The sequence below is a fragment of the Vanellus vanellus genome, assembly GCF_965231255.1.
Source record: "Vanellus vanellus genome assembly, chromosome: 31".
Lineage (NCBI taxonomy): Eukaryota > Metazoa > Chordata > Aves > Charadriiformes > Charadriidae > Vanellus > Vanellus vanellus.
In genome coordinates, this window is record NC_138936.1 from 693,075 (window position 1) to 714,635 (window position 21,561).

Consider the following 21,561-nt stretch of genomic DNA (forward strand, 5'->3'; position numbering starts at 1 on the left):
GGAGGGGCCTGGGAGTAGCTGGGGGCACTGGGGAGGGAGCTGGGGGCACTGGGCAGGGGTTTGGGGGAGCTGGGGATACTGGTGGGGGGCACTGGAGGGGCCTGGGAGTAGCTGGGGACGCTGGGGTCGGAGCTGGGTGCACGGGGTGGGGGTCTGGGGGCACTGGGGGGGGGCACTGGGAATGATGTCTGAGGGCACCAGGGGACACTGGGAGGGACTTGGGGACACGGGTGGGGGTGTGTGTGTCCTGGGGACACTGGACGGCCCGCTGGGAGGAGGAGCCATGAGGGGGCGTGGACGGCCGCCTGCCCCCGCCCCTTCCGCCACGTGACGCCCGTCAGGCCCGCGCCGGCGTCCAAGATGGCGGCGCCCAGGGCGCTGGCAGCGGCGCGGCGGGCGGCAGCGCGGGGCTGGCGGGCGGTGGGGAGCGGGGCGGGAGCGGGGCCGGGACCGGGAGCGGGGCGGAGCCGCCTGTACGAGCACGTGCGCGAGGGGCTGAGCGCGCGGCCGCAGCTGGAGGTGGCGGCGCTCACCGAGGGGGAGCTGGAGCGGCGGCGGGGGCCGCTGCGGGGGGGCGACCTGCGGCACATCGTGAGCGGGGCGGGACCTCGGGGGGGTGGGCGGGGGCCGCACGGAGGGGGCGGGACCTCGGGGGGGGTGGGCGGGCCTGCACGGAAGGGGCGGGGCCTCGGGAGGCCGCACGGAGGGGGCGAGGCCTCGGGAGGGGGGGCGAGGCCTCGGGAGGGTGGGCGGGCCTGCACGGAAGGGGCGGGGCCTCGGGAGGCTGGGCAGGCCTTCACGGAAGGGGCGGGGCCTCGGGAGGGTGGGCAGGCCTGCACGGAGGGGAGGCGAGGCCTCGGGAGAGGGGGCGGGGCCTCGGGAGGGTGGGCGGGGGCCGCACGGAGGGGGCGAGGCCTCGGGAGGGTGGGCGGGGGCCGCACGGAGGGGGCGAGGCCTCGGGAGGGTGGGTGGGGGCCGCACAGAGGGGGCGGGGTCTCAGGAGGGTGGGCGGGCCTGCATGGAGGGGGCGGGGTCTCGGGAGGGTGGGCAGGGGCCGCACAGAGGGGGCGGGAACTCGGGAGGGTGGGCGGGGGCCGCACGGAGGGGGCGGGGCCTCAGAAGGTTGGGCGGTCTGCACAGAGGGGCGGAGCCGGGGGCTGGGGAGGGGTAGGGCCGCATGGAGGTGGGCGGGAGTGGGGGGCGGGGCCGGCTGCGGTGGGTGGGATACCACGGGCTAGGGACTGGAGGGGCGGGGCCTGCTTATGGTGGGCGGGGTCCACTGGGGGGCAGGACTTCAGGAGCGGGGCCTGGCGGGGTGGGCGTGGTCTGTCAGGAGGGGGTGGGACCCGAGAGGTGTAGAACTTGAGTGGGCGGGGTCTGTTGGTGGCGGGCTTACAGGGCTTGGGAACAGAGGGGGCGGGGCTGACGGGGATGGGCGGGGCTTCAGGCAGATGGGGTCTGCAGGGCAGGGGCGGGGCCTCGATGGTGTAGGCGGGGCTTAAGGGGAGGAGCCCAGTGCGAGTAGACAGAGCTTGTGGCAGGGCTGTGTACCGGTGGGGCGGGGTTTGTGAGCGGGGATAGGGGGCGTGGCCACACGGGCGGCCCCACCCACACCGGCCCCGCCCCCAGGTGCAGACCTGGTCCCGCCTGGAGGAGGTGCGGAGCACCATCGCCCGCCTGGAGGCCGAGAAGGGGCAGGTGGCCCAGGGCGTGCGGGCCCTCATGGTGAGACCCCCCATCACCCCTCCGATGTCCCCGTGTCCCCCCACGTCCCCGTGTCCCCCCCACCCACGTCCCACCCGCTCTCCTCCCGCAGGCAGCCCACGACAAGGAGACGGCGGAGGCGGTAGGGACCCCCGGGGGGATGTTGTGGGGAGGATGGGGGAGTGTGTGGGGGGTGTCATCCCCCACGCCCCCACCCCCGTGTCCCCACAGCTCCCCGCCTACGCGGCGCTGCGAGCCCGTGGCCGCCAGATCCGGCTGGAGCTGCAGGCGCTGCTGGCGCAGGAGGCCGCCCTGGAGGAGCGCTTCTACCTCAAGGCCCTGCAGCTCCCCAACCGCACCCACCCCGAGGCGGTGAGCTGGGGGGACACACACACACAGAGCCGGGAGGGGGGTCAGTGTGTCCCCCCCACACCCCCTGACACCCCCTCCTCCCACAGCCCGTCGGGGACGAGAGCCAGGCCCGTGTGCTGGAGGTGGTGGGAGAGAAGCCCGGTATGGTGGGGGGGGGAAGGGGGGTGCGCCTCAGTTTCCCCGTGGGGATTTGGGGGGGGGGGTGTCCCTGGGGCTGAGAGGGGCTCAAAGTGGGGGGAGGAAAACTCGGGGGGGGGTGGTGGTGAAGAAGAGGGTCCTTAGAGGTGAGGAAGGCTTTAGGAGGAGGAAGAGGAGGGTCCGCGGTGCGAGGAAGGCCCCCCCCACCCTCCTGTCCCCACAGTCTTTGACTTCAAGCCGAAGGGACACCTGGAGCTGGGCGAGGGGCTGGACATCATCCGCCAGCGGTGAGCGCCCACGGCTGCCGGGGAGGGGACACCGCGGTGTCACACGTGTGTTGTGTGTGTGACCCCCCCTCCTGGTGACATGTCTGTGTGTGTGTGTCCCCTCCCTCCGCGACGCAGGCGCCTGTCGCACATCTCAGGCCATCGCTCCTACTACCTGTGCGGGGCCGGCGCGCTGCTGCAGCACGCGCTGGTGCGCTTCACCCTGGCCAAGCTGCTGCCAAAGGTATGGGGTAGGGGGTCTTGGGGGGTCCAGGAAGGGGTCCTGGGGGTTCCAGGAAGGTCTTGGGGGGGTGTCCCGGGGCTCCTGGGGGTTCTGGAAGGGTCTGGGGGAGGGCCAGGAGGATCTGGAGGAGCCCAGGAGGGGCTGGGGAGGGGAGGGGGTGACCAGGGGTCCCAGGAGGGTCTGGGGGAGTCCAGGAGGGTCTAGGGGAGGTCCTGGGGGGCTCAGGTGTGTCTCTGGGGGGGTCCCGGGGGCTACTGGGGGTCCCAGGAGGGCCTGCAGGAGAGTCTCAGGGGTCCCAGGAGGGTCTAGGGGAGCTCTAGGGGGTTCCAGGAGAATTTGGGGGGGGATCCCAGTGGGGCAAGAGGGTCTGTGAGGTTCCCTGGGGGATGCAGGAGGGTCTGGGGGGGTCAGGAGGGTCTAAGAGATGCAGGAGGGTCTGGCAGGAGCCTTGTGGGGGTGTTACAGGACAGCGTGGGGGGTCCTGGGGGGGTCCCACACCCCCCAACACCCCTTTTCTCCCCAGGGCTTCCTGCCCATGACGGTCCCTGACCTGCTGCGAGGCGCCGTTTTTGTGAGAGCCCCCCCATCCCCACATCCCGTCCCCCCCCTTCTGCCCCGTAATGGCTCTGTGACCCCCCCGTGTTCCCCCCCTGCAGGAGGGCTGTGGGATGCAGCCCAATGCCACCCCCTCACCCGTCTACAACATCGACCCCTCTCGCTTTGAGGACCTCTGCCTGGCCGGCACCTCCGAGGTGGGGATCGCAGGTGAGGAAAAATGGGGAGAAAACGTGGTGAAACAGGGGAAAAACGGTCTGGGTGTTTCGGGGGGGGGGGGGCTCTGTGAGCCCTGCTGTCCCCCCCCAGCAGCACACCCCTCTGCTCCAGGGTACTTCATGGACCACGCTGTGCGGTTGGAGGACTTGCCCATCAGGTATGGGGTCCCTGGGGTGTCCCCCCCCTCCCAGGAACCCCCCGGAGGAGCAAGGAAGGCTTCGGGGGGCGAGAGGAGGGTCCCTGGGGGCGAGGAAGTCTTGGGGGGGGGGGAGAAGAGGGTATCTGGGGGGAGGAAGGCTCTTCTGGGGGGAGAGGAGGGTCTCTGGGGGTGAGGGAGGCTTTGGGGTGGGGGAAGAGTAGGGGAAGAAGGCTCCAGGGGAGGGGGGGACACCTTGGGGACCCCCTATCAAGGGGGATGCAGGTGTCTGGGGGATGTCCCTCACCCCCTTGTCCCCCCCCAGGGTCGTCTGCTCCAGCACCTGCTACCGGGCTGAGACTGACACGGGGCGGGAGCCATGGGGGCTCTACCGCGTCCACCAGTTCACCAAGGTACTGGGGGAACTGGGAGGGGGGGACGGGGACCCCCGTGTCCAGCAGTGGCGGGGGGGGACAACGACACACATCACCCTGTCCCCACAGGTGGAGATGTTCGGGGTGACGGCGGCGGAGAGCGGGGCCGAGAGCGAGGAGCTGCTGGCCGAGTTCCTGGCGCTGCAGAAGGAGATCTTCTCCGAATTGGGGCTGCATTACCGGTGAGGGGGGGGGGTCCTCCTGGGGCATCCCCCCCTCCAGTGTCACAAACCCCACCCAGCGCTGACGGCCCCGCTCCCCGCAGCGTCCTCGACATGCCCACGCAGGAGCTGGGGCTCCCCGCGTACCGCAAGTTCGATATCGAAGCCTGGATGCCCGGACGGGGCAAATACGGGGAGGTGAGGGCGATGGTGGGGGGGGAATGCCCAGGGAAGGGGCAAATCCCCCAGGGAGGGGGCAAATCTCTCAGGGAGGGGGGAAATGCCCCAGGGGAGGGAGGAAAATCCCCTGGAGTGGGAGAAAAATGCCCCAGGAGGGGGGCAAATCTCCCAGGGAGGGAGGAAAATCCCCTGAGGTATGAGGAAAATGCCCCAGGAGGGGGAAAATCTCTCAGGGAGGGGTGAGTATCTCCCTGGGAGGGGGGCAACCCCCCCCCCCAATTGGGGGGTCTGCAAGGGCTGACCCCCCCGTTTCACGCTCCCCCAGTAACCTGAGAACAGCTCCCCCCTCCCATTAAGGGGGTCAACCACTCCCCCTGTTTTGGGGTTTGCTGGGGAATGGGAGGGGGGAATCCCCCCTTGTTGTGGGGGTGCCTGGAGGGGAGGCGGGGGGGGTGTCCCCAAATTCCTGCGAACCCCCTTTACCCCCCCAGATCTCCAGCGCCTCCAACTGCACTGACTACCAGAGCCGGCGCCTGAACATCATGTACAGCGATGGGGGTGGGCGGCTGCGGCACGCGCACACGGTGGGTCCTGAGGGGAGGGGGGGGGCGTCTGTGTCATCCCCCACCCCGAGGGGGGGGGTCTCCGAGCCCCTCTGCCCCCCATTAACCCCCCCCGGACCTCCATCCTGCAGGTGAACGGCACCGCCTGCGCCGTCTCCCGGATGCTCATCGCTCTCCTGGAGTGCAATCAGCTGCCGGTGCGTGATGAAGGGGGGCACCCACGGGTGCTGGGGGGCGGGGGGGGAATGGAGAGCACCCAAGGGTGCTGAGGCGGGGGGGCTCACCCTGCCCTGCACCCCCAGGACGGCCGCGTCCGCGTGCCCCCCGCCCTGCAGCCCCTCGTCGGCCAGGACGTGCTCACGCGGCCCCCGGCACCACTGCTGCGGTACATCGGCCCCAACCAGCCCCGGGGGGGCCGGGAGGTGCCCTGAGGGGTGGGGTGGACATGGGGACACCCCGAGGCCGCGGGGGCACCCCTGGGTGGCCACTGCAGCCCCATGGGGTGTCCCGGGAAGGGGGACACACCGGAGAGGACCCCCTGCGCCGGACGAGACGTGGAAACAGAAGAAAGATGGAGGTGCCAAAAGACAGGAGATGGACGGACGGACACGGGATGCACAGACACGTCCCACGGGGACACGTGTCTAACGATCCCCTGCAATAAACACCACCTTTGTCCCCCAGAGAACTGGACCCTGTGGGCACATGTGTGGTCCTCCGTGTTTTCACACGCACATCCCTCCATGTTTTAACATGTGTGTTCCTCCATGTTTTCCCACACGTATGTTTTTCTGTTTGCACGCACACATGTTTCTCTGCGCTGTCACACGCGTGTTTACGCATGTGCGTTCCTTGTGCGTGTGTTTACGCATGTGCGTTCCTGCCCACACGTGCCTGTTCCCTGTGCTGTCCCTGTGACCCCCCTGACACTGGGAGGAAGAGGAGGAGGAGGAGGAGAAGGGGGGGGCTGCGCCGTGGCTGAACGCCGCTTTATTTTACAACAACTGATATAAATTCTCTACGCTACAATGGGGGGGGAGGGGGGCACGGGTTTTGGGGGGATGGGGGTGCGGGGGCTCCCCCAAAGTCCAGCCAACGGCAGCAGGAGCCCCCGGATAAATAGGGGGAGATCTGGGGGGGGGGGGGGGGGGGGGGGCAGATTTGGGGGGGCCGTCAGTCCACGAAGCGCCCGCTGTTGATGACGATATCATCGTATTCCTCCTGGGGGGACACACACACCCTGCATTCAGCACACACACCCCCCACCCGAGATTTGGGGGGGCTGTTTGGAGCAGGGTGAGCTCCCCCCCCTCAATTTGGGGGGGCTACCAGGAACAGGGTGGAACCCCTCCCTTTTAATTCCAGAGGGGCTGCCAGGAGTAAGGTGAGCCCCCCTTAATTAATTTCACGGGGGTGCCGGGAGTGGAGCAAGATCCCTCTCAATTCTGGGAGCGGGGTGAGGCCCCCCCCCCTCAATTTTGGGGGGCTGCCAGGAGCAGGGAAAGCCCCCCCTCAATTTTGGGAGTTGGGCAAGCACCCCCATAGGCACAAAGAAGGGGCTTGACAGGATTTTGGGGCACACGCTGGGTTGGGGGGTAACTTACGTCGCTGTGGTTGCCCTCGTCCTCGTCGGGGGTGTCCTCCTCGTCGCCGGGGGAGTCCTGCGCCCCGAAATCCCGCAGCAGCTGGGGCAGACGGGGGTCGGGGCGGTGGCGGGCGCTGTAGAGGGGGGTGTATCCCACGTACATGCGGGCAGCGGGGTCGGCGCCAGCGCGCAGCAGCGCCTCGGCCACCTCGGGGCTCTGCGCCTCCACCGCCAAGTGCAGGGGGCTGCGGCCGCAGCTGGGCTCCTGGGGAGGGGGGCATGGGGGTGGTTAGGGGGCACGGGGGACCTTTATATCCCCCCACATGTCCCCCCCGCGCCCCAGGGTGGCACTCACTGCCTTGTTGAGGTCGGCACCGGCACTCAGCAGCAGGTCCACCATCTCCAGGTCTTTGCGGAGAATGGCGATGTGGAGGGGGGTGTAACCTGCAGGAGAAAAGGGAGGGGGGAATTGTCACTGTGCCTCTCCGCCCCCCAGCCCCACACGGGGTCTCCCCTGCTGTGTTCCCTCCCTCTCCACAGCGTCCCCCCGACCCTCTACTATCTCCCCATGTTGCACCCCCATTGTTGCACCCCCATGGCATCCCCCCTCCTCCACCATGTCCCTGCAACATCCCCCCCCAAACCCAGCCACGTCCCCCCATGCCACAGCGTCCCCTCACCCTGTCATGTCCCCCCACAGCAGCTCCATGGTATCCCCCCACCCTCCACCGTGCCCCCATGCCGCAACTGTGTCCCCCCAGCACAGCCCCACTGTGTCACCCCCACCTCTGCCACATCCCCCCTACGCCACAGCGGCCGCCCTCCCCTTCGCCGCATCCCCAAGCCGCCCCCCCCTCACCGTCGTAGTTAACACTGTCAAGCTGAGCGCGCTCCTCCTGGTCGCGGGGGGCTGGGGGGTCGCGGGGGGGTCCCAGGAGGTGACGCGCGCAGCCCCGCCGCCCCTCCCGGCAGGCCAAATGCAGTGGCGTGTGCCCCCCCCGCTCCTGCAGGCACAGCCCCGCGCCTGCCGCCCGCAGCTTCTGCACGAAGCCCGACAGGCCCAGGATGACGGCGATGTGCAGCGCCGTCTGTGGGGAGACACATCTCTCAGGGGGGCATGGGGAAATCCCCCGACAAGAGCCAACGCAGAGGCTGGGGGATGCCCCCCAACCTGCCACCCCCCCCTTTTTATACCTGCCCCAGGTCGTTCTGCAGGTCCAGGTACTCGGTGCCGGCCGTGTACTGCAGGATGGAATCCAGGAACGCCTCATGCTCGTGGATCACGGCCAAGTGCAAGGCCCTGGAGAAGAGGGGGGACAAAACATTAGGGGGGGGTGGGGGGTCGTCACCTCCCGGTGGGGTCGGCCCCTCCCGGGGATCCTGAGTGCCCGGGGGGGGGGGCTCGAAGAGGATCTGAGGGGGACAGACACACACACACGATGACAGAGAACCAGGGTCCACCCCCGCCGCCCCGGGGCAGGGGTCGTCGTCCCCACTCCCCGCAGAGGAGGGGTCTCGTGTCCGCCCCCCGCCCCCCCCCGCCACACTCACGTGTCGCCATCCTCGGTGAGGAAGCCCAGGACGTGCCGCAGCCAGGCCGCGGGGTCCACGGCCGCCACCGCCTCCTCCTCCTCCTCGGGGGGGTCAGCGAGGCGAACAGCGCCTACGGCCGCCGTAACGGGGCCCACGGCCGGGCCGGGGCTGGCGGGCCCGGGGCTGGCGGGCAGCGGGCCCAGCTGCCCCTCGCCCAGCGAGCCCAGGCCGCTGTCGCACCACTCATCGCCCTCCGGCCGCTTCACCTCACCGGGGGCCGCCTGCACCGCCGCCTCTGCGGCCGCCATGCCGGGCTGGGCCGCGCTCAGGCCCGCGCCGCCATGGGGCCGCCGCCGCCGCCGCCGTCCCGGGAAATCCCCGCCGGGCCCGGCGATGGCGGCCGCGCAGGGCCTGTCGGGATCCGTAGTCTTTACACTACTTCCGGGGCACGCCGGGAAGGGCGGAACACTCCGCCAATTAGCGCCGCCCCGCGATGCACGCCGGGAAGTGTGGTCGCCGTGGGGAGGAGGGCGGCGCGGCGCATGCCGGGAAGCGCGGAGCTCTCGGCCAATCAGCGCCGCCTGCGGTGCACGCCGGGAGGTGTGGCAGCGCTGTGTACGCTGGAAGGCGCGGCGCTCTCCGCCAATCAGCGCTGGCCGCGGCGCATGCTGGGAGGTGTGGCCTTGGGCAGTGGCCGGTGCCCATGGCCGAACCGGACGGTAACGGGGAGCGGCGGGGCCGAGCCGGGCCGGGGGCGGCGGGACCCCATGGGGCTGCGCCAGCTGACTCCCCCCCTCCTCCTCCTCCCGCAGCTCCCGGTGACCGTGGGGACGAGGCCGAACGGGACGCGGAGTCGCCGGTGAGCGCTCACCGGTGCGCGTCCCCTCCCGGTACCAGTGGCTAGGCCTCACCGGGGATAGAGCCCGCCGCCAATCACCCGCTGATCCCCCCCTTCCCCTCCGCTTTCCCGCAGGTGTCTGACAGCGAGCTCGGTGCTTCGTGCGACTCTGAAAGTAGGTGTTTGGGTTGGGGGGGTGTGTCCCGTTACCGGACTGGCTGCGGAGGGGGCGGTCCCGGTGTCTGACCGTGTGTTTTCCCCCCCCCTCTCCTGGTGCAGTGGAGCTGCTGCGGAGCCTCCTGTCCCGGACGCTGGGACTGGGTGGGGACAAACCGGAGAAGGTGCTGGACGAGCTGACGCTGGAGGGAGTGAGCCGGTTCCTGCAGAGTGACAGATGTACGGGGGGGGCGGTTAACGGGAGGGGCGGGGTTAACGGGAGCGGGGGGGACACCTTGTTGCCCCCCATCACTCCCCGTTTCCCCCCTTCCCCAGGTAAGAACGTGGTGTGCATGGTGGGTGCCGGGATCTCCACTTGTGAGTACAATTTGGGGGGGGGGGGTTGTCAGTACCGGGGGGGGGCACAGGGGGGTGCCGGTACCGGGGAAGGGGGGTGGGACACACCTGAAGACCCCCCCCATACCACCACCACTGCAGCTGCCGGGATCCCCGATTTCCGTTCGCCCGGCACCGGCCTCTACGCCAACCTGCAGAGCTACAACCTGCCATACCCGGAGGCCATCTTTGAGATCAGCTTCTTCAAGGTAACACCCCCCAACACCCCGAAATCGCCATTTTTTGGAGGGTCTCGGTTCTCCCGGGGGGGTCCTGGTTCTCTTGGGGGGGCCTGAGCCACCCCATACCCCCCTGAGAGCCCCCCTTTCCCCGCAGGAACACCCCGAGCCCTTCTTTGCCCTGGCCCGCGAGCTCTACCCAGGGCAGTTCAAGGTAAAACAGTGTCTGTGTGTGTCCCCCAAAAAAGTGTCCCCCCCCGAGCCTGACCCCTCGCCCCCCCCCCTAACTCTGTGTGCGTCCCCCCCAGCCCACGGTGTGTCACTACTTCATGCGCCTGCTGCAGGACAAGGGGCTGCTGCTGCGCTGCTACACCCAGGTAGGGCCCCCCCCGGGGGGTGTATGTGGAGGGGGGTGGGGGGGTATCAGGGTTTGGGGGGGCGCTGACCCCCCCTGCGCTCCCCCCAGAATATCGACACGCTGGAGCGGGTGGCGGGGCTGGACCCCGAGCTGCTGGTGGAGGCTCACGGCACCTTCTACACCTCCCGCTGCCTGCGGCCCTCCTGCCGCCAGCCCTACAGCCTGGCCTGGATGAAGGGTATGGGGGGGGGGGGGATTTGGGGGGGCGTGGGACCCCTCTGGGGCACCGCTGGGGCTTGGAGGGGCAGCCTGTCCCCGGGCTGGGCGAGGGGACGGCGCCGGGGGGGGAGCCCATCCTGTGGGAGCCTGTTCTGCCCCCCCACCATGTCCCTCTCTGTGCCCCCCCTGTCTCTATCTCTGTGCCCCTCCAGTCCCTCTCTCTGTGTCCCTCCCCAGTCCCTCTGTGTCCCCCGTTCCTCTCTCTGTGCCCCCCAAACCCTGTCTGTCTTCTCCCCCACGCCCCCCCATCCCTCTTCCCCCACCACGTCCCCCTGTATCCCCCCTGAGCTGTCCCCTCCCTCTCTTCCAGAACGCATTTTCTCCTCCCTCGTCCCCAAATGTGAGAAGTGCCAGAGCGTGGTGAAACCCGGTGAGGATGGGGGGGAGCGGGGGGGCATGCCCCGTGTGGGGCCCCCCCTCAGCCCCTCCGCTCACCTCCCACCCTCCCCACAGACATCGTGTTTTTTGGGGAGAACCTCCCCTCCCGCTTCTACACCCTCATGAAGTCGGTGAGTGGGTTGGGGGGGCGGGGGGGGGGGGGGGACCTGCAGCCCCCGCAGATCGATAGGGGGTGGGGTGGGGGAGCTCGAGGGACATACACACACCCCCCCTCACGGTGACATCCCCCTCCTCTCCGCAGGACTTCCAGAAGGTTGACCTGCTGCTCATCATGGGCACCTCGCTGCAGGTTCAGCCCTTCGCCTCCCTCGTCACCAGGTCGGACCCCCCAGGACCCCTCTGTGCCCCCCCCAGCTCCCCCTCTTGCTCCCCGCCACCCCCCCCACCCCATGACCATCCCCTCCTCTCCCCCTGCAGGGTCCCCACCAACACCCCCCGCCTCCTCATCAACAAGGAGAAGACGGGGCAGGTGAGGGGCTTGGGGGGGCATTTTGGGGGGGGGCACAGGTGTTTGGGTGGCACTGGGGGGGTGCTGGCTGCTGCTGCCTCCCCCATCACCTTCATTCCCTCCCCCCACCTCAGAGTGACCCCCTCATGTCCCTCATGGGCTTCGGCTGCGGCATGGACTTCGATTCCGACAAGGCTTACAGGCAGGGGGGGCTGGGGGGGGCACTATGGGGGGCTTGAGGGGGGCCAGAGGGGTGGGGGGGAAGTTGGGGAAGGGTCTATGGGGGGCATATGAGGGCTGAGAGAGGGTTTGGGGGGGCCTGTGGGGGGTTTAGGGGGGAAAGGCGGGCTGGGGGGGTGTTGGGCAGGTTTGGGGGGGACTGGGTGGGGTTTGAGGGGGCTGTCAGGAGTTGGGGGGGAATGGGGGTTTTGAGGGGCTGCAGAAGGGTTGGGGGACGTTTGAGAGGGGTCTGTGGTGGTTTGGTGGGGGGCAATAGGGGCTGTGAGGGGTTTGGGGGGGGTTAAGGGCGCTGTGGAGGGTTTGGGGGGGCACAGGGGGTTTGCAGGGGACTGGGGGGCCAGCACCCCCAGATCTGTACACTGCTGGGGGGTCAGGGACCACCCCCACAAGGTTGTTTTGGGGGCTGCCCCCCCCCACTGGTCCCCTTGTCCCCGCAGGGATGTGGCCTGGCTGGGGGAGTGCGACACCGGGTGCCTGGCACTGGCTGAGCTGCTGGGCTGGAAGGTACCTGCCACCCCCCCTCACAGCAATTTGGGGGGGTCCCCAGTCCCCCTGCATCCCCCCCTATGGCTCACTGTCCCTGTTCCTGTCCTGGCAGAAGGAGCTGGAGGAGCTGGTGAGGAGGGAGCACGCCGCCATCGATGCCAAGGCTGCCACGGGGGAAGAGGGCAAGGCTGCGGGGGGCCAGGGCAAGACCCGGGGGAGTGAAGGAGAGACCCAGGGGGGCAGCCGGGACCCCCCGCCATAGCTCAGGGGGGCCGGGACAATAAATGGCCGCTGAGGCGGGTTATTGGCATCATCTGTTCCGTTCTCGGGGGGGGCTGGGTGCAGGGCGGGGGGCAGTTTAAGTCTCCTCCGTGTTTCTTCCAGGGAGCAAGGGGGCAGGAATGGAGGAGTCACTGGTTAATGGGGGATACTGGGTCCAGGAATGACGGGGTACTGGTGGGGAGGTCCCCAGTTACTGGGCAGTAGTGGAGTGGGGGAGTGTCCCCAGTTACTGGGGCGTAATGGGATGGGGGTCCTTGGTTACTGGGGGATAGTGGGGACAGGAATAAGAGGGGTACTGGCACGGGGGTGGGTCCCCAGTTATTGGGAATTATTGGTGGGGCATCGACAGGGTGGTGGGGGTTAAGGGAGCCATGAACCAGGGGGAACTGGGGTGGGGGTCCCCAGTTATTGGGAGTTCACTAGTGGTGGGGAGCATTCTCAGTCACTGAGGTATACTGGGACAGAGAGTCCCTGGGATGCTGGGGGGTACTGGGAAGGCAGTTACTGGGGGGTAATGGAGTGTGTGTGTGTGGGGTTCCTAGTTACTGGGGGGTAAGGGGATGGGGGTCATTGGTTTCTGGGGGATACTGGGGACGGTAATGGTACTGGTGGGGGGGGTACTGGTGTGTGTGTGTGGGCTGTTACTGGGGGTTATTGGGGTGGTGGGGTCCCCGGTTACTGAGGGGGACTGGTGCGTGGGGGTCGATGAGGCCGGGTACTGGGATACCGGGAGGTGCTGGGGCCGTCCCCGCCCGCCCCGCCCCATCGCCGTGGAGACCGTGAAACCCCGTTTTCAGCCTCCTCCCGGTATTTGTGCAATAAAGCGCTTTATTTCTAAAATCTGGCTGCTGTCCTACCTAGTTCGGGGAAGGGTCCCGTCTGCCTTGGGAGTTCCCGGGAGTCATTACCTGAGGGGACGCGGTGGGCAGGGCCAGCGCCAATGGGCGAGGGCCAATCCGAAGTGAAGGCTGAGGGAGGCGGCCAATCAGAGCGCGGGGCGCGTTGATAGGCAGGACGGTTAGCCAATGGATGGGGGTTGTTCTGGCGGGAGAGGATGAAGAAGTCGCGAGGGGTATGAGAGGAGCCAATCAGAACCCAGTGTGGTTGATTGGCGTTATCTTTGACCAATAGCCTGACGAGCCGCTGCCGAAAGGCCCTCTGGGAGCATCCGACGAGGCGGTAGACGAAGGCGGAGCCAGAGTGCAGGGCCATGAAGAAGGGCGGGGCGCCACTCCGACAGGCAGCCACTCCATCCAACCAACTCGGTGGGCGGGCCGACAGACGCGGACTGCGGCCAATGGAAGGCGGTAGCGCCGCTGACGGCCATAAGCGCGGGCGAATGGGCGCGGGGCTGGCGGGCCGTGAGGCCCAATCGCGGCGGAGGGCGGGGCCGGCGGTGGAGGGGCAGCGCCGCGAGCCAATGGGCCGGGAGCCCCGCCTTGAGTGGCGGAGGGGCGGGCCAATAGGGGCGTGGCGGAGGCGGCGCGGCGGAGAGAGGCGCCATGTCGCGGCGGCGGTGGCGGGGCCCGCAGAGCGCGGAGGGCAGCGGCCGCGGGGGCGAGATGGGGAAGATGGCGGCGGGCGGCGGCGGCGGGGGCGGCTCGGGCCGTTACTACGGCGGGGGCGGCGAAGGCGGCCGCGCTCCCAAGCGCCAGAAGACGGAGAACGCGGAGCCGCCGCCTCACGGGCCTGGCGGGCCGGGGGGGGCTGGCGGCGGGCCCGGCGCTGCCGGAGCGGTGAGCGGGGAGGGGGAGGAGGCCCGGGCGGGCTTGGGATGGTGGTGGGCATCATGGCGGGGGGCGTGGAGCCGGGAGTGGTACCGGGCCGGGGGTGTGGGGGGTTGAGGGGGGGCACGGTGGGGCCCGAGGTGGGGGGGGGCTGGGGGCAAGACGGGGCCTGAGGGGCAGGACGAGGCCTGAGGGGGCAAAACGTGCCACTTGTGGGGAGGGGTAAATATGGTGGAGGGGGCAGGGCTTAAGGGGGGCGGTGAAAATGGGGGCGGGCTGGGTGAGAGGGCTGGAAATGGGGGTAGGGTAGGTCTGGCGGGGCCTGGAGAGGGTGCGGGGGGTGTCAGGGACTGCTTGGAGGGGACGTGGGGCAGGCCAAGCCTCGGGGGGGCTGTGGGAGGACGGTCTGCCCTGGCGTGGCCAGGCCACGGGGCGTTCAGCACTGTCGGGGAGAGGCGAAACGGCTTTTGAGGGGCAGCGCTGGTCCCGAGGGCCCGCAGAGCCTCTGGCAGCAGCTCTGGGGGAGGCAGGGCCCTGCCAGGGGTTGGCCCGGTGCGGGAGCTCTTTGGTCACATCAAGTTCAAAACCATTCCCTCTCTTAATCGCTGAGATGGGACCCTCGAGGGCGGGCTGAGATTCCCAGGGTGGGGGTTGGTTTTTTTCGGTATAGCCACAGATGCGTATAATTATTCGGGAGGAGCAAGCACCGTACTGAGCCGATCGCCTTCTCTCCCGTCAGGAGAACTACGATGACCCCCACAAGACGCCCGCCTCCCCGGTGGTCCACATCCGCGGGCTGATCGATGGCGTTGTGGAGGCCGATCTCGTGGAGGCCCTGCAGGAGTTTGGCCCCATTAGGTGAGGGGATGTGTTGCGGGGGGACATGCATGGTGGCTCCACCACAGTGTCGGTCTGACCATGGCGTTTGCTGTCCTAGCTACGTGGTGGTGATGCCGAAGAAGAGGCAAGCCTTGGTGGAGTTTGAGGATATCCTCGGCGCCTGCAATGCTGTTAATTACGCAGCCGACAACCAGATCTACATCGCTGGTCACCCCGCCTTCGTTAACTACTCCACCAGCCAGAAGATATCCCGCCCTGGGGACACGGATGATTCCAGGGGCGTCAACAATGTCCTGCTATTCACCATCCTTAACCCCATCTACTCCATCACGACGGTGGGTGATGCGTCGGAGGAAGCCTGAGGGGTTTGGGAACATGGAACCGGGTGTGCGGATCTCTCCGGGCCCTGGCACCCGCTGCTCTGGGGAGGTTCTGGGGGGCCTCAGCTGGGTCCCTCACTGCTTCTCGCCTCTCCTGTCCCACAGGACGTGCTCTACACCATCTGCAACCCCTGCGGCCCCGTGCAGAGGATTGTTATCTTCAGGAAAAACGGTGTCCAGGCCATGGTGGAATATCCTTCTGTGCCCTGAGAGTCTGGGGCTGCCTCTCTTGTGGTTTTTTCTTTGTGCTGTGGGTTGGTGGTGTTCTGTCTCAGACCAGTCGCCTCGGCCGTGCTCTGGCATGCCCTGGCCGGCTACGGGGAGGGAGCTGAGGGTTCCCCAAACCACCTGTGTGCTCGGGGAGCAATGCCTGACACACGGCGCAGTGGGATCCCTCCTCCCGGACAGCAAAACCCAGCCTAAAAATGCTTTCATTTCTGTAAACGTCCTTAACGCCGCCAACGTTTGACTCGGTGCAGAGCGCCCAGCGCGCCAAGGCGTCCCTCAATGGGGCTGACATTTACTCGGGGTGCTGCACGCTGAAGATCGAGTACGCCAAGGTAAGCCGCCCTGCCGGCAGCGCGCACATCCCTCGGTGGGGTGACGCCGCTGGGGCCTGACGCTTCTCCTGGTGTTTCTCGCAGCCCACGCGCCTGAACGTCTTCAAGAACGACCAGGATACCTGGGACTACACCAACCCCAACCTCAGCGGACAAGGTAATCTCCGATGAAGCCCTTTGTACCTACGCACACGGTCGGGCACAGCACTCTCACACCGACCCACAATATGTAATGCCATTCGCCTGCCCGTACCTTCAGCCGGGGCTGGCGTGGGCTCAGGGGTGGGGGGCGAACTGAGTCGAAAAAGCGACCGGCGATGGCTGGGGGTGTCTCTCGGCGGTGTGTTCTGCGCATTGCTTGTCGGGGAGCGTTGGTGTCAGGCACGGGAAGCGAGGGGGAGTCTCGGCACCAGCGATACGTGGTTGTTTTTTGGTTTGGGGTTTTTGTGTTTTTTTTTTTTTTTTTTTTTTTATATATACATTTGATGAGTTTATGGTGGTTGGGGGTGGGGAGAGGGGGGAAAGTGCCATTGCGTTCCTGTGTCTGCCCCGCTGCCAGCTCTTTGCGTGCCTCATCTTCCCAACCGGATTTACCAAAACGGGGCTGCGTCACCCTCCCAGGGTCGAGGGGCGAGTTGAAAACGCCCCTGGCCTGGCAGGAGGGAAGAGGGGCACCCGTCCCGTCTCTAAAACCGGAGGGGAGATGCCAGCTCCTTTGAGCTTGAGGGAGGGGGGTGTCCAAAAAAAGACACATACCCCCCAAACCCTGTGGACGTCTCCTGCTCCCAGCCGGACGCCGGGGCGGCCGTCAGTGCCCTCCCTGTCGGGCTGCACGGGCTCAGGAGCTGGGCGATGCTCGGTTTCGGGGCTGTTTTTTTTTTTCGTTTGATGTAAAACGCTTCGTGTTTTAAAAAGCCGGGGTGTCGGCGCTGGGTGGCCTCGACTGCTCGAAGCGGTGCTGGGGAGTTTTGGGGGGGGGTGGCGGGAATGGGATTTGAGGGGGTGGGAGTGGGTGGGATGGGCTGCGGGAGCCACCGAGCCACCGTCTGCCGGACACCCCGGCTTTTCAAAGCTGGGGAGGCAAGCGATGGCATTACATGAGCTAGCGAGGGGCAGAGCTCTCCTCCCAAGAGCGGAGGGGCTCGCTGGGGAGCGGGTGAAAGTGTGGGGAGGGTGGGCGAGGGGAGGGGAAGGGGAGGCGGGGGGCGGTAACGTGGCCTTTCCCAGCTCCGAGCAGTCATTTGCACATAACCCCGGGGACCGTACTACAGCGGAAGTCCCGAATGGGCCGTGACCTGCCTCCGCACACTCCTCACACCACACAGTGTAGAAACCTTTACTGGAGAAAACACGCAGCATCCAGAAACAAGCAGCAGCTTGAGCTCATTACATCAAGGACACAACACCGTTGGCCCAAGGACTATCTACAGCACAAAGAGAGAGAGACAAAGAGGCGCAGCATGCCACAGCAGACATTTACTTTTACTTACCAAAAGCAGACCAAACCGACCCCACGAATGTACACAGAACTAGAAAACACAGCCCAGAGGGTCCTCAAAACAAGGCCAGCAGCACTCTTACCGGAGACCGGAGTAGATCTGAGGCCCTCCAAGACCTTAGGATTGCTCTCAGCACGGTTTGGTTTGGGAGGGCAGTTCCTTTGCTTTACGCTGTTTCTCCTGCAGTCCTCAACTGCCGCCATATATCAGCGCCAAGCGGAGAGAAAACCAAACAAAAAAAAAAAACCAAACCAAACCAAAACACCAAAAAAAAAAAACAAAAACCAAAACCAAAAAATCAAAACCAAACCGAGCAACACAAAAAAGGCAACCCAACCCCAAGGGCACACGGGTCCCTAGGAGGCCGTAGCCGGGGCTGTGGGGCTCTGGCGCGGGCCGGCGCTCGAGCCGAGACACATTTCCATTACAGAGGAGACACGCACACGGGAAAGCGCTACACAGAGCCAGAAGCACCATTTTGTTACAGCACAACACAAATTTGCAGGAGGCGAAACACGGAGGAACACTCTCATTTATCACCCCTTTATGTCCTCTCTCTCGGTACCTTCTGAGGACAAAACATCCCGTGAGACCTTTTTTTTTTTTAAAAAAAAAAAAAAAAAAGATTTTACTTTTTTATTATTTTTTTTTTAAGAAAAATTGTAGCGGTTTTGTGCCTTTGACCTGTGTTTATGACTCTGAAACCATGTGATGCAGGGTCGCAGTGTATGTTTGATGGGACGCCATCTTTCAGAACTGTGCTAACTCACTCTTGAAGCGTCCAATGGTAAGAGAAATACAGAAATTTTTATATGACAATGGACATTGTACTTTGTACTCCCGCTGTAAGTAGCCCTTTTCAATCTTTGTAACCGACTCGGAATAAACCTGTACGAAACCCGGTGGTGTAAAGGGAAGAGAAGAGCGACTGTACGGTGACATGAGCGTGTTTATGCCTTGTACGTGATGGCTCGTTTTAACCTGTTACTGCTGTTGCTTTGCTGCCTGTACCAGTCTCGCTCCCTCTCCCGTTTTGTCGGGGCGGGGGAGATGTCTTGCCACTTTTTATTATTATTTAATTTATAGTTTTATTTTTCCTTTCTGTACATTAATTTTTAATTATTATTATTAATTTATTTTAATTTTTTTTATGGCTGTGTAGAAGCTAGCACTGTCCCGGAGGCCGGGGGCACGGAGTGGGGCGCTCCCCTCGCCGCACCTCCCTCCTAGGCAGCTTAGGGGGGGGCCGGGGCTGGTCCCTGGGGGGGCGGGAATGAAGGGGAGGGTGTTTGGGGGGGGGGGGGGGGGTGCGTAGGACTCCGGGATCGGTGTGTGTCCCCCTCGCTCCGGCCGGGGCTCTCCGTCCCCGCTGGGAGGAGACGCGGGGGTCCCGGTTGGGAGCTGGGGGATCCCCAAAGCCTCGGGCGTCAGGGACTGGAGGGGCCCCCCCGGCGCCCTGGGGGGCGGTTGTGCCCCCCCCACACCTTTCTGAGACCACCCTAACCTTTCCTTCCACCCACAGGAGACCCAGGCGGCACCCCCAACAAGCGCCAGCGGCAGCCCCCGCTCCTGGGAGACCACCCGGCTGAGTACGGTATGGATGGGCGGGGGGGGGAACAATGCCGGGAAGGGGGGGCACGCAACACCGGGGGGGTCTCCAACCCTCTCCCTGCGCAGGAGGCCCCCACGGCGGATACCACGGGCACTACCACGACGAGGGCTACGGCCCCCCACCGCCCCACTACGAAGGGAGAAGGATGGGCCCTCCGGTGGGGGGGCACCGTCGGGGACCCAGCCGCTACGGCCCCCAGTACGGGCACCCGCCACCGCCACCGCCCCCCCCGGAGTACGGCCCCCACGCCGACAGCCCCGTCCTCATGGTCTACGGCTTGGATCAGTCCAAGATGAACTGTGACCGCGTCTTCAACATCTTCTGCCTCTACGGAAATGTGGAGAAGGTACATGGAGGGGTGGGGGGATTTGGGGCACGGAGCGGGGGGGCTTGGGCCACAGGGATGGATTTTGGGCATGGAAGGGGGGATTTTGGGCATGGAGTAGGGGGGGAATTCGGGCGTGGAGTAGGGGGGGATTTGGGTCACGGAGCAGGTGGATTTGGGGCACAGAAGGGGGGATTTTCGGCACAGGGATGGACTTTGGGCACGGAGCGGGTGGATTTTGGGCACGGGGATAGATTTTAGGCATGGAGCAGGGGGATTTGGGGCACGGAGTGGGATCTCTGAGGGGGTCACCGTTCCACCACCGCCCCTTCCAGGTGAAGTTCATGAAGAGCAAGCCAGGGGCGGCCATGGTGGAGATGGCGGACGGCTACGCCGTGGACCGCGCCATCACCCACCTCAACAACAACTTCATGTTTGGGCAGAAGCTCAACGTCTGGTAGGTCTGGGCCTGTGTGGGGGCGCAGGGGGTGGCCCTGCGCCCCTGCTGAGCCCCTGCCGCCCCCGCAGCGTCTCCAAGCAGCAGGCCATCATGCCCGGGCAGTCCTACGGGCTGGAGGACGGATCCTGTAGCTACAAGGACTTCAGCGGCTCCCGCAACAACCGCTTCTCCACCCCTGAGCAGGCGGCCAAGAACAGGATCCAGCACCCCAGCAATGTCCTCCACTTCTTCAACGCGCCCTTGGAGGTGACCGAGGACAACTTCTACGAGGTAACGGCGGGGACCCCTGCCTCCCCTGCGCTCCTCCTCCCTTCTTCCTCCTCCTTCTCCTCGCTGCTTCCTCTTCTGCTCTTCTTTTTGCTCCTCCTCCCTTCCCTTTTTTTCCTTCTCTTCCTCCTCACTGCTTCCTTTCCTTTCTTCTCTTCCTTTCCCTCCTTTTCATTCCTCTTTTTCTTTCTCCTCACTTCTTCCTTTTTTCCTTCTCTCTTCTTCATTTTCCTTATGCTCTTTTCTCCATCTCCGTGCTTCTTACTTTTCTCCCTTCTTTTCCTTTTCCTTCTCTTCCTACCTTCTTACTTTTCCTTCTCTTCCTTTTCTTCCCCCTCACTGCTTCCTCTTCCTTCTCTTCCTCATCCTTCTTCTTTTTCCTTGTTTCTTTTTCATTCTCTTTCTCCTCTCTTCCTTCTCTCTTTTTCTTATCTCTTGTTCCTTCTTTTCCTTCTCTTCTTTTCTCTTCTCTGTCCTTCTTTCTCTCCCTTCTCCTCCTCACTTCTCCTTTCCTTCTTCTCTCCTTTTTCCTTCTTCTCTCATCTTTCTCTCTTTTCTTTTTCCTTCTCCTCCTCTGTGCTGCTTCCTTTTTCTCTTCCTTTTCCTTCTTTCTTCTCCCTCTTTTCCTTCTCTTCTTTTTCCTTCTCCTCCTCTCTTCCTCTTTTTCTTTTTCTTCCTTTTTCTTCTTCTCCTTTCCTTTTCCTTTTCTTCTCTGTTTCTCTTGTTCCTTTTCCTTCTCCTTTTACTTTCTCCTCCTCTCTCCTCCTTTCCTTCCTTCTTCCCTTTCTTTTCCTTCCCTTCCCCTCCTTTTTCCCCTGCCTCCCTCTCACCCGTCTCTTCCCCCTCCCCCCCAGATCTGCGACGAGCTGGGCGTCAAGCGACCCTCCTCGGTCAAGGTCTTCTCGGGCAAGAGTAAGTGTGGGGCCGGGGGGGGGAGGCAGGGGCCTTTCCCCGTGGGCGGGGGGCTCACCCTGCCCCGGGGGGGAGGTCGCTGGGGAGGGGGGGGGACGCGGGAGGGGCGGCACAGCCGCCGCAGCCCCCAGGCTGAGGAAGGGACACCCCCCCGCAGGCGAGCGCAGCTCCTCGGGGCTGCTGGAGTGGGACTCCAAGAGCGACGCCCTGGAGACCCTCGGCTTCCTCAACCACTACCAGATGAAGAACCCCAGTAAGTCACCCCCAAACCCCCCCAAATCACCCCAAAATCCTTTCCGGATCTGCTAACCCCCCCCTTTCTCTTTCCCCCCCCCAGACGGGCCATACCCCTACACGCTGAAGCTCTGCTTCTCCACTGCCCAGCACGCCTCCTAACGGGGACCCCCCTCCCGCGGGGGCCCCCTCGCCGCCCGCAGCTGCTTGTGGGTTTTTTGTTTTTGTTTTTTGTTTTGTTTTGTTTTTCCCCCCCAAAACCCCTCTTTTTTTAAAGGCTGACGTTCAGTAGTGACCCCAACCCCGTGCCCCCCACCCCCCCCATTTTTAAGAATGGTTGTACATGTGCTCGGTCCCGGTGTCCCCGTCCCCCCCCCCCCCGGCGCCTTTCAATAAACTCGTTTGGAAAACACAAGTGACCACCTTGGGGAGGGGGGGGGGGGGTGGTGGTGACAACACCGGGTCTGCCCCCACCATTTTGGGGGGATTTGGGGCAAAGGGTGTGTGTGTATGTGTGGCTAAAGTGCGGCCTTGTCCCCATCGCCGGGGATAGGGGGGGGCTGTGTCCGTCCGTCCGTCCCACCCCGAGCACCG

General features: G+C 65.3%; 4 protein-coding genes across 5 annotated transcripts; 3 read left to right on the forward strand and 1 right to left on the reverse strand.

The window, feature by feature from the left end:
• Positions 1–360: 360 nt before the first annotated feature.
• Positions 361–5,859, forward strand: SARS2 (seryl-tRNA synthetase 2, mitochondrial; the record flags this gene model as incomplete). The annotated part of the gene is made up of 16 exons (XM_082496784.1): positions 361–591; positions 1,630–1,725; positions 1,817–1,846; positions 1,936–2,076; positions 2,163–2,217; positions 2,438–2,501; positions 2,619–2,724; positions 3,248–3,295; positions 3,381–3,489; positions 3,610–3,655; positions 3,960–4,047; positions 4,138–4,250; positions 4,334–4,427; positions 4,901–4,993; positions 5,104–5,169; positions 5,275–5,859. 16 exons carry the CDS (start codon positions 361–363, stop codon positions 5,401–5,403), a joined length of 1,509 nt encoding a protein of 502 aa, XP_082352910.1. The 3' UTR covers positions 5,404–5,859.
• Positions 5,860–5,940: 81 nt separating this feature from the next.
• NFKBIB (NFKB inhibitor beta) lies at positions 5,941–8,501 on the reverse strand. The gene is made up of 6 exons (XM_082496785.1): positions 8,109–8,501; positions 7,752–7,857; positions 7,417–7,645; positions 6,913–7,001; positions 6,577–6,822; positions 5,941–6,193 (listed from the first exon to the last, which is right to left on the reverse strand). The coding sequence occupies exons 1-6, from the start codon at positions 8,396–8,398 to the stop codon at positions 6,146–6,148; spliced, it is 1,008 nt and encodes a 335-aa protein (XP_082352911.1). The 5' UTR covers positions 8,399–8,501; the 3' UTR covers positions 5,941–6,145.
• A 270-nt stretch (positions 8,502–8,771) lies between these two features.
• SIRT2 (sirtuin 2) lies at positions 8,772–12,251 on the forward strand. Of its 2 annotated transcripts, XM_082496832.1 has the most exons (16): positions 8,772–8,809; positions 8,903–8,949; positions 9,064–9,103; positions 9,208–9,324; positions 9,421–9,462; positions 9,583–9,689; positions 9,817–9,873; positions 9,968–10,036; positions 10,126–10,255; positions 10,607–10,666; positions 10,750–10,805; positions 10,937–11,013; positions 11,113–11,164; positions 11,278–11,345; positions 11,821–11,887; positions 11,982–12,251. In XM_082496832.1, the coding sequence occupies exons 1-16, from the start codon at positions 8,794–8,796 to the stop codon at positions 12,129–12,131; spliced, it is 1,155 nt and encodes a 384-aa protein (XP_082352958.1). In that variant the 5' UTR covers positions 8,772–8,793; the 3' UTR covers positions 12,132–12,251. The 2 variants fall into 2 exon arrangements, with proteins under 2 accessions (XP_082352958.1, XP_082352959.1); XM_082496833.1 differs by lacking the exon at positions 8,772–8,809 and having other exon boundaries at positions 8,879–8,945.
• Positions 12,252–13,653: 1,402 nt separating this feature from the next.
• HNRNPL (heterogeneous nuclear ribonucleoprotein L) lies at positions 13,654–21,382 on the forward strand (the record flags this gene model as incomplete). Its single annotated transcript, XM_082496790.1, has 13 exons — positions 13,654–13,887; positions 14,618–14,736; positions 14,816–15,053; positions 15,204–15,289; positions 15,562–15,658; positions 15,743–15,815; positions 18,680–18,751; positions 18,835–19,115; positions 19,430–19,551; positions 19,623–19,824; positions 20,676–20,733; positions 20,891–20,986; positions 21,071–21,382. The coding sequence occupies 13 exons, from the start codon at positions 13,654–13,656 to the stop codon at positions 21,127–21,129; spliced, it is 1,737 nt and encodes a 578-aa protein (XP_082352916.1). The 3' UTR covers positions 21,130–21,382.
• Positions 21,383–21,561: the final 179 nt, after the last annotated feature.